The 11463-nt window shown below is 51.1% G+C and overlaps 1 protein-coding gene across 1 annotated transcript in view; it reads right to left on the reverse strand.

Moving 5' to 3' along the window:
• The window catches only part of LOC133353028 (transcription factor AP-2-epsilon-like), a 75370-nt gene extending 72245 nt beyond the window's left edge, over positions 1-3125 (reverse strand). The window contains exon 1 of the mRNA XM_061569101.1: positions 2527-3125. Coding sequence (XP_061425085.1) covers positions 2527-2553 — 27 coding nt within the window. The 5' untranslated portion in view covers positions 2554-3125. The remainder of the gene's footprint in view (positions 1-2526) is intronic.
• Positions 3126-11463: the final 8338 nt, after the last annotated feature.

Genomic DNA, 11463 nt, shown 5'->3' on the forward strand with positions numbered 1-11463 from the left:
ATACACACAAACACACACACACGAACACACACACACACAAAACACACACACACGAACACACAGTCACGGACACACACACACGGACACACACACACGAACACACACACGAACACACACACACGAACACACGAACACAGACACACGAACGCACACACGAACACATACACACGAACACACACACACACGAACACACACACACACACGAACACACACACACGGACACACACACACACGAACACACACACACGAACACATAGACACACACACACATACACACGAACACACACACACGAACACACACACACAAACACACGAACACACAAACACACGAACACACGCACACACGAACACACACACGGACACACACACACACGAACACACACAAACACGAACACACACACACGCAGCTGTGAGCGATGCAACAGCGCGCGTGATTCGCGGTGGGGCGACGGGCGTGCGAATGAAAGCGCGGAGCGCACTGGAGTCGGCCGAGATCTCCGTGCCCTGGGGGCAATTGTCGCTCCGAGATCCCCTAACCCCCCTGCCCCCCGAAACATGCCCTGCAGGCGTCTCGCTTTGCGCGAAGACACCCCCCCCCCGCCAGCCAGAACCCCACCCGCATCACTCACTCACTCGCACAGCGAGAGAGAGAGAGATAGGAAACAAGTTGCATTCGACACGTCGCTTGATGCTGCTGATGATGCGGCGGTGGTGGCGGTGGAAAGTCGCACGCGATATCTCAGTCGACAATGTGGAGTTGATTCACTTCGTACGCGCTTGTGTGTGTGTGTTTGTTGTCTCTCTGTATCGCTCGCAGTGGGTAGTGCAGCGGGTAGTGTAGTGGGTAGTGTAGTGGGTAGTGTAGTGGGTGGTGTAGTAGGTAGTGTAGTGAGTAGCGTAGTGGGTAGCGTAGTGGGTAGTGTAGTGGGTAGTGTAGTGGGTAGTGCAATGGGTAGCGTATTGGGTAGTGTAGTGAGTAGTGTAGTGGGTAGCGTAGTGGGTAGTGCAGTAGGTAGTGTAATGGGTAACGTAGTGGGTAGTGCAGTAGGTAGTGTAGAGGGTAGTGTAGTGGGTAGTGCAGTAGGTAGTGTAGTGGGTAGTGTAGTGGGTAGTGTAGTAGGTAGTGTAGTGGGTAGTGTAGTGGGTAGCGTAGTGGGTAGCGCAGTGGGTTGAGCGCGCGACACTGCCGAACTCGGCGAGCTGAGTTCGGTTCCCGCTCCAGTGACGATTATATGAACCCGGTCCTAGGTCCACTCAGCCTGAAATGAGTGTCTGGTTCGTTGCGTAAGCATCGCTACTCGGGAGACAAAGGCGGCCGGGCGTGGTGCTGGCCACCGATGCTCGCAAACAGAACTTGTGTCAGAAATCAGTGAAGGATGAACGGGAGATCTTTCATAATCAACGATTTTTGGGTTTAGATCGCGTTTATTTATAAATGTGTCGTAACCCTCCACCACCCGACACGGCCAATCAGTAAAAATGTGTCACGTTGACAAAGACAAATAGTTCACTGCTTTAGCCCACCGGTGTGTTGAAGCAACAACATTTACAATTTGAGTACGACGCAATTACCAGCGAAACGTCGTACTCAAATTGTAAATGTTGTTGCTTCAACACACCGGTGGGCTAAAGCAGTGAACTATTTGTCTTTGTCAACGTGACACATTTTTACTGATTGGCCGTGTCGGGTGGTGGAGGGTTACGACACATTTATAAATAAACGCGATCTAAACCCAAAAATCGTTGATTATGAATAACATTGGTCGCGAAAGCCTACGTGTTAAACGGGAGATCTTTGTCTGTCGCTTTCTAAACGTCAAATCGCATCACGATTAAAAGACTGAGAAATTGACATTCATAACTTGTAAAAAAAAAAACTACGAAGATCACACAAAGATCCCCCGTATAGCCTCAACAAACTGTCGGGTGCCCATTGCTGTTCGCGAGAATCTACGAAGGCCGACACAAACTGTCGTGTGATTGGTGTTGCCGGAAAAAAAACACGCCTTCACCCGCCTTTGTCTCCCCAGTGCTGATGTGTACACACCGCGCCAGGATCTCATTGGAGGCTGAGTTCGACCTAGGCGATTCCAAGGATCAGTTCAGATAATCGCTATCACTGCAGTTGGCCGTCGTGGCCGTGAGCGGGAATCGAACTCGGCTCTCTGTCGGATTTCGTAGTCGCAGCGCGCTAACCACTGCACTACAGCTCCCCCAATATATGTATACATACACCACATATATATACGTGTGTGTATATACTACAAAAGATCCCCCCGGGTAAAGCCTTTAACAGACTGTTGGGGCGAGTGCAGTCAGCGAGCCCCTGTGAAGGTTCGTCACAACACGACGAGCCGGTGTGTGTGGCCAGCACCACGTCCGGACCGCCTTTGTCTCCCTCGCGCTAACGTTTACACACATGCACGAGATTCTCAGCCGAGGCTGAGTCGACCCATATAATACAACACACACAGCGCGCGCAGAGAGAGATAAGAACGAGATAAGATCGCGACGCGGCAAACTCACCATGGCCGCGTACGTGTGGACCAGCATTTGGGACGAATGCAGTCAGATGCTCTCAGATTAAAAAAAAGCGATCAAATCCCCCCCCCCCCCGCCGTTGCCACTCTAAAAGAAATATCTTATATATATAAAATTACAAAAGTCACGGGGATATTGGCACGCGTTAGCTGTGCACCGCTACGAGACGACTCTTGTCATCGACAAGTTTGTATTTACGCACTCAGCTCCTCCGTACAATTGCAATAATAGTATTGCGGTTGTTGCTGCTACTGCTGTTGTTGTTGCTGCTGAGTTGCTGCTGGGTTGTTGTTGCTGCTGTTGCTGCTGAGTTGCTGCTGCTGAGTTGTTGCTGCTGCTGCTGCTGAATGGTTGTTGTTGCAGCTTGGTTGTTGCTGCTGAGTTGTTGTTACTGTTGAGTTTCTGCTGCTGAATTGTTGCTGCTGAGTTGCTGCTGCTGAATTGTTGCTGCTGAGTGGTTGTTGCTGCAGTTGTTGCTGCTTGACGCGAGCGAGGAGCGAGCTCCCGCTCGGAGCCACGGACGCGACTCGTCTGGGCAGAATCGGCTGAACGCGGGCGAAACGCCACGCCACCGCAACACACACACACACACGTACACACACACACGACTACCACCACCCATGTCACTCCCTCCGTCTGCCCCCCCCCCTCTCTCAATCGCTCACTCTTACGCCTCCCCCACTCCCCCCGCGAGCCCCCCCCCCCATCCACCCCGCCCACCCCCCCCTTGCCCCCACAACCAAACCCTTACTCCTTCCCCCACCCTCTCTCTCATCCACCCTCAATGCTCTCTCTCTCTCTCGCCGGATCCAAACATTACTTTCGTATACTCCTCCCACAACGCGACACACGCACACACGCAACACAGACAAAGATCACCCCGGTAGCCTCAACACACTTTTGGGGCAAGTGCTGTTCGCGAGCCGAGTGGCGATGTTTGTTTACTACACCGAACCAGGTACTCATTTGAGGCTGAGTCGACCTAGGGGAGGCCCAGTACCGGTTCAGATAACAATCGTCACTGGTGCTTGCCGTGAGCGGGGATCGAACTCCTCTCGATTTCTCGAGGATACAAAACAAAGATTCGGAACTTGGGTACGTGACACACAGAACAAAGATCCCCCGTGTAGCCTTAACAGACTGTTGGGGCAAGTGCTGTTAGCGGAGCACCTATGAAGGCCGGCACAGCACACGATGGGGTGGGAGGCCAACACCACGCCCGGCCGCCTTTGTATTCCTCGTGGTGATGTTTACACACCACACCAGGTACTTATTTGAGGCTGAGTCGACCTAGGGGAGGCCCAGAACCGGTTCAGATAATCGTCACCGCTGTTGTGCCGTGAGAGGGAATCGAACTGGGATCGCCGGGTTCGTAGGGCAGCGTATCGCTAACCACTACACTCGCCCCTGTGTGTATATATATAAAACACAAAGACAAAGATCCCCGTATAGCCTGCAATAGACTGCTAGGGCAAGTGCCGTAAGCGAGCACCTATGAAGGCCGGCACGGCTCACGAGGGGGTGGGTGGCCAACACAACGCCCGGCCGCCTTTGTCTCCCCAGTGGCGATGTTTACACACCGCACCAGGTACTCATTTGAGGCTGAGTCGACCTAGGGGAGGCCCTAGACCGGTTCAGATCATCGCCACTGGTGTTGGCCGTGAGCGGGAATCGAACCCGGGTCGCCGGGTTCATAGCGCAGCGCGCTAACCGCTCGACCACCGCTCCCCACACACATATATACACAAAGACACACACACACAAAGACGCACACACACACACACACAGGGTGTGTGTGTGTGCGTCTCTCCTTCAGCCCCCTCCTGTGCGGGTGTCTCTCTCCCTCTGTTACGACCCCCCCGCCCGCACCCCCCCCCCCCCGCATCCATCCCCTCCCCTGCCTCCCACCCATCACCCGCTCATGGTTATTCATTGAAGGCATGCGAGCAGAAAAATGCGCTCTCTCTCTCTGCACACGCGTCACAACGACAGACACACCGAGGAGGGGGGGGGTGGCACTGGGGGGGGGGGGCATCGGAGTGGGGGGTGGGGGAGTTGATGGGGGAGGGGGTAGGAGGAGGAGGAGGGGGGCTAAGATAGAAGCGAGCGAGCGATCGAGCGAGTTCTACGATTGTGTCGTTTAATTCCCGAGACGCCAGCCACATCATCATCGTCATGAACATCGCGCGAACACTTACGGGCAGTAGAATTTAAACTTTCATCGTTCCTCGTCCGGTCACCGAAGACAAATACCCCCCGGGTAGCCCGCTGGTGCAAAGGGCTCTCAGCCAGCGCCTACGTTAGCCAACATGGGTGGGTGCAGATCAACTCGCCCGCCCGCTTTTGTCTCCCTCGTGGCGACGTTATACACACCGCACCAGGTACTGACTGGAGGCTGAGTCGACCTAGGGGAGGCCCAGGGCCGGTGCAGATAATAATCGTCCCTGGGTGTTGGTGACCGCGAGCGGGAATCGAACTCGGGTCGCCGGGTTCGTAGCGCAGCGTAGCGCTAACCGCTGCACCACCGCTCCCCGCCATCATCACGAAAGACAAAGATCACCCGTGTAGCCTTCAGCAGACTGTTGGGGCAAGTGCTGTTCGCGGGCACCACCGTCGCAAATCAACGCCACCGCCTCGACCATGGATACATTAACTCGTCTTATTGACGATATAATCATCATCATCATCATCGCCACCACCGTCTCAACTCGATACCTTGAAACATGTAGTGGTATAGAATTTGATCACGTGTTTTGTACGTGTGAATATCATCGTGGTCACTGGGCACTCGTTGGTAACACAGACCCCCTCCTGCCGGCGATTCGTAAGCGATTGGCGAGAGATGCGGGATGCTGGAAAGACGACGCTTAATGTTAAATGTAAGCATTATTATTCATATTATAATTCATATTATCATCACCGACGCCGCCACTTGAGCTCAAGATCGTGCAAGGTTCCATCATGAACAACTATAGAATCATCAGCATCACCACTATCATAAAAATACAACAATATCATGAAGACCACCACCACCACCGAAACTCGATATCACTAAATATTTCATGTTATGGAAAATATAATCATAGAATCATCATCAGCGCCGCTGGTAAAGAAAATATATAATTTTTAAATATCCTCCGAATAAATCATCATCTTCGCACCAAATATGTCATATATATGCAACTTGTCACAGTATTTACGCGATATACAAACATTATTACTAATTAGTGTAATTTCTGGGACGAGCTAAGTCGAAGTAACGATTGAAAATTATAAAGGACGCCGATTTGTTATAATCAATTATTTAAATATCGCGATGTCCCTCCCCGCCCAGCGTCAAATTCATCGAAACGATCATCTACATCATAATAATAATCGATTCTTCTTATAATCGGATGGTCTGGTTCAAGTTGCTGTTGTACTATAATTGGGGACTCCCATTGGCCAGTGGTTCGTATTCATCATCATGAGCGTCATCATCAGCCATGCCCGATCCACTGCTGGATCAATGCTTCTTCCAGCCGACGCCACCTCTCACGATAGGCACAGCCAGCTGCTGACGAACCGATTCGTGCGATTCGTTTCGTGCGGGTTCGCTTTGTGCGGTTTTGTGTCCATGCGGCTAACCCTGGTTCTTAGCCTAAATCCGCTACGTGCGGTTTCAATTCACTCAAATGAGGCTATGCGGTCGAATGTGGGGAAACATTGTGTGTGTACTGTGTGTGTACTGTGTGTGTACTGTGTGTGTGTACTGTACGTGTGTACTGTGTGTGTGTACTGTGCGTGTGTACTGTGTGTGTATATACTGTGCGTGTGTACTGTGCGTGTGTACTGTGTGTGTACTGTCTGCGTACTGTGTGTGTACTGTGCGTGTGTACTGTGTGTGTACTGTCTGTGTACTGTGTATGTACTGTGCGTGTATTGTATGTGTACTGTGTGTGTACTGTGTGTGTGTAATGTGTGTACTGTGTGTGTACTGTCTGTGTACTGTGTGTGTACTGTGTGTGTACTGAGTGTGTACTGTATGTGTACTGTGTGTGTATGTACTGTCTGTGTACTGTGTGTGTACTGTGTGTACGGTGTGTGTGCTGTGTGTACTGTGTGTTCTGTGTGTATATTGTGTGTAATGTCTGTGTACTATGTGTATTGTCTGTGTACTGTGTGTATGTACTTTGTGTGTACTGTGTGTGTTTTGTGTGTGTATATTGTGTGTAATGTCTGTGTACTATGTGTGCTGTCTGTGTACTGTGTGTATGTACTTTGTGTGTATTGTGTGTGTACTGTCTGTGTAGTGTGTGTGTGTGTACTGTGTGTGTGTACTGTGTGTGTACTGGGTGTGTGTACTGGGTGTGTGTACTGGGTGTGTACTGTGTGTATGTACTGGGTGTGTACTGTGTCTCAGCAGGCAGCTGTCTCTCCTCGTGTGGTTTCGCATTGTGCGTCCCTTTTTTAGATCGCATCTACTACTACCGCATAGAACAGGGTGGGGAACGTCCGGCCCGCGGGACGTATACGGCCCGCAAAATCATTTGGTGTGGCCCTGCCAAGGCAACCGCAGGCGGAACTCGAAATTCAATAAATCTAGGAGCAAACCTGGCAAAGCAGTTGCGAGTAGCAACATCATCAATACCAGCTAACATCACACGCCTCACCAAAGAGAAGCAGTTCCAGCCATCGCATTAGGGGTGAGTTAATTAAATGTTTGACCAAATGTAACGGGCTAATTTTTAAGTTGATAATTTTGTATGGCCCGCGAATGATGTTATAAATATCCAAATGGCCCTTGGCAGGAAAAAAGGTTCCCCACCCCTGGCATAGAGCATGGGAAACCTGTGCACTAACGGTATTAAAATGCCATCGAAATTGAACGTAAATGCGTCGTCGATTCTTTTACATTTTTTTTCCGCGAAGAACTTGGTGCAAACGCGACGAATATCCGCTTTAGCAATAGCGGCACGTGACGCTCGCCTGTGACGCAGCGCTTGAGAAAGTCAGGAATTGGTGGGTCACGTAGAGATGTGTGAGTCATACTCCTAAGAATGCGAATCTTTATTTATCCTGGAAGAATCTGATGACCTATGAAGTTCTTTTTTTTCAAAGATGTCCAGAACAAGTTGGCCGTCTCTCTACATAGCGGACCGTTTGGAGCGATGTTCCATCGACCACCCTGTACAATATATAAACTATGTATATCTTCTGGTTATTTCGGTAAAGTCACGTAGAAGGGAAGTAATCTCAAATTTCTCCATGAAGATGTTGGCTACAACCGGAGATAGGGGGGAGCCCATTGGGGTGCCCTCAGTTAAATCGAAACTATGTATATATTTTTTTATTTTACCAAGTAAGGCCCACTGAGCTATATAGCTATTTTTCAGAAGCGACCTGGTTGCAAAATGATAGCTGAACGAAGTGGCTCACCACGTGGAAATTCATAACAGCCAAATACTCTAAACACGTGGTGATGTTAATTCTAAAAATGTGGAGGGAAAAACCGGAGGACCCGGAGAAAAATCTACGCGACCACGGGGAGATAGAGAGACACGCAAACTCCAAATATACAGCAAGCGTCAGGATCGGGATCGAACCCACGGACCTCCTGTGTACCAGGCGAGGTAGTTAACATCTCTCCACCGCGGCGCCCTCGCACACATTGCAGGATTATCGAAGCAAGAATTTCCAACCGGATAAAGGAATTGGCCAAACATCCTAACTGAGCGACACCATCCAGAAAAGTCGTGAGACTCGGCGACTCTCTCTCTCTCTCGAGTCGAACTTGGACTTACAGGACACCTGTGAAGACGAGCTTTCTAGCTCAGTGGAATTCCTCCAAGGATGAATAAATATTCCGACCTTGAGTCGAAGCGAAGTCGCTCTCGGATATCTCTCCGGGCGGTGGAGAGGGGAACGAGCCGGCCACAAAAACAACATGAACGCAATGCACTGTGGTGGTGGTGGTGAACGCGAGACGGCGGTTCGTCGTAAATTGCGTCTCGAAGGAGTCCTTAAAGAGCCACCGCATGCGGCTCCCGGAGCCGCAGCTTTGCCGACCCCTAGGGGGTCTTCGGCACGGAGGGAAGGAGCGAGCGAGCGAGCGAGGATGTGGACAGAGTCTGCCCCCTTGAGGCAATAACCGTAGCAGCCCAAGGGGTGCAGATGGGGGAGGGGAGAATTTGGGGGTAGGTGGGTGTGGGGGGAGGGTGAATGATTTGGGGGAGGGGGGTAGGTTAGGTGGGGGTTGGTTGTGAATTCTACCTTGCCTCCGGCTGCTGCTATCCGGTCTCTCTCTCAGCCCATGTTCCCCGAGTCTCACTGTCTGACTCCCTGTCTCGCTCTCTCTCGCCCCACCTCTCTCCTCGTGTGTCTCTCTGTGCGATCACCCCCCCCCCCCACCCCCCATGTTCCCCGAGTCTCCGTCTTGTGCTGCCTTACTCACATTCCCGCATGTTTGCTTCCCTGTCTGCCGCTCTCCGTGTCTTCGTCAGTTGCGTATCGTCCTCTCGGACAAATCCCGTCCGTCTCTTTATCCGTGTCCATCGCCCCGTCTCTCTACGCGTCTCCACCGCGGGCTCCGTTGTCGCTCGACATCGCGGCGGGGTTCGAGAAGCAGGTCTTGGTTCAGCGCCCGCGTGGTTCCACACCCGCGACTCGCATTCATTCGCAGAACGCCGCTTTGAGTTGAGGTTTTCCCCGACTTAAGACACTACGACTAGGTGGCATCACGAGGGCACAGCATCCAGTAAACATCCATTATAGTGTCTTGAGCGGTATAACCTCAGAGTTAGTCGTATTATTATTGAACCCTATATTCCTGTAATCCGACGAACAGGTTTTTTTTTTATGATGCAGGCAAAACAAGGCGATAACGCCGTTGCGTGGCAGCGTTATCCAGCCGGACTGTTCCGGCTGGAGTTGAGCGATGCTGAGACAAAGCATAGCCACAAACAGTACGTCTACAGTGATGTGGACGTCTTCCTATAGTCCGTGCCGGACATTCGATTAATACATTCGCTGTCGTACGACGAGGATGGAGCGGTGGCGCAGCAGTGAGCACGTTACGCAAACTGAACCTGGTCATCCCCTGAGTTTGGTGCCAGGCAAACGTTGTATCAACTCACGTCAGTTGCGAGTGATGTTTCAGCCATACGCCTGGGATAATTGTTTTGAACCTCTCCCTTCGTCAAAGCCACCTGGTGAAGCATGGGCATGTCGTGGTAAGAATAAGAATATTCCACAATACCAGAACAGGGAGTGTCTTGAGTGGTGTAACTTCAGAATGATTATTACATAACAGGGACAAAAAAAAACACTACCACTAGACGTAATGTGGCACAGCGGGCTGAATCACTCAACAAGGGCACGGTCCGCAGAAAACCAGGACAGGTGGCAACGCGACCGAGACGGCGTGGAGCGGATCATCATCCAGAAGTGTGTTGAGAAAAGGGTTGAAAATGAATGAGGATGACGATAACAATGGTGATGATGGAGATGATGATGACGATGACGATGGTGATGACGATGATGGCGATGATGATGATGGCTATGGAGATAATGATGATGATAATGACGATGGAGATGACAATGACGATGACAATGATCACGATGATCACGATAATGATGACGATGATCACGATGATGACGACGATGATCACGATGATGACGATGATGATGACGATGATCACGATGATGACGATGATGACGATGATGACGATGATGATCACGATGATGACGATGATGACGATGATGATGACGATGATGATGACGATGATCACGATGATGACGATGATGATCACGATGATGACGATGATGATGACGATGATCACGATGATGACGATGACGATGATCACGATGATGACGATGATGATCACGATGATGACGATGATGACGATGATGATCACGATGATGACGATGATGACGATGATGATGACGATGATCACGATGATGACGATGATGATCACGATGATGACGATGATGACGATGATGATGACGATGATCACGACGATGACGATGATGATCACGATGATGACGATGATCATGATGATGATGACGATGATGACGATGATGATGACGATGATCACGATGATGACGATGACGATGATCACAATGATGACGATGATGATGACGATGATGACGATGATGATGACGATGATCACGATGATCACGATGATGATCACGATGATGATGACGATGATGATCACGATGATGACGACGACGATTACGATGATGACGATGATGATCACGATGATGATGGTTCAACAGCTTCTCGCTCGCACGAAACCGCCCGCGAACGTCGCGTCCGAGCGTTGCGCACGACGCGGACACGTGCTCGCCTACCTGTACCTGCCTGCCTGTGTACCTGCTTACCTGCCTGCCTGTACCTGCCTTCCTGTGTACCTGTTTACCTGCCTGCCTGTACCTGCCTGCCTGTGTACCTGCTTACCTACCTGCCTGTGTACCTGCTTACCTACCTGCCTGTACCTGCCTGCCTGTGTACCTGTTTACCTGCCTGCCTGTACCTGCCTGCCTGTGTACCTGCTTACCTACCTACCTGTACCTGCCTGCCTGTGTACCTGCTTACCTACCTACCTGTACCTGCCTGCCTGTGTACCTGCTTACCTACCTGCCTGTGTACCTGCTTACCTACCTGCATGTACCTGCCTGCCTGTGTACCTGCTTACCTACCTACCTGTACCTACCTGCCTGTGTACCTGCTTACCTACCTGCCTGTGTACCTGCTTACCTACCTGCCTGTACCTGCCTGCCTGTGTACCTGCTTACCTACCTGCCTGTACCTACCTGCCTGTCTGTACCTACCTGCCTGTGTACCTGCTTACCTACCTACCTGTACCTCCCTGCCTGTGTGTACCTACCTGCCTGCCTGTGTACCTGCTTACCTACCTACCTGTACCTCCCTGCCTGTGTGTA

Source organism: Lethenteron reissneri, chromosome 42 (assembly GCF_015708825.2).
Source record: "Lethenteron reissneri isolate LAM-NWPU_2019-01 chromosome 42, ASM1570882v1, whole genome shotgun sequence".
Lineage (NCBI taxonomy): Eukaryota > Metazoa > Chordata > Hyperoartia > Petromyzontiformes > Petromyzontidae > Lethenteron > Lethenteron reissneri.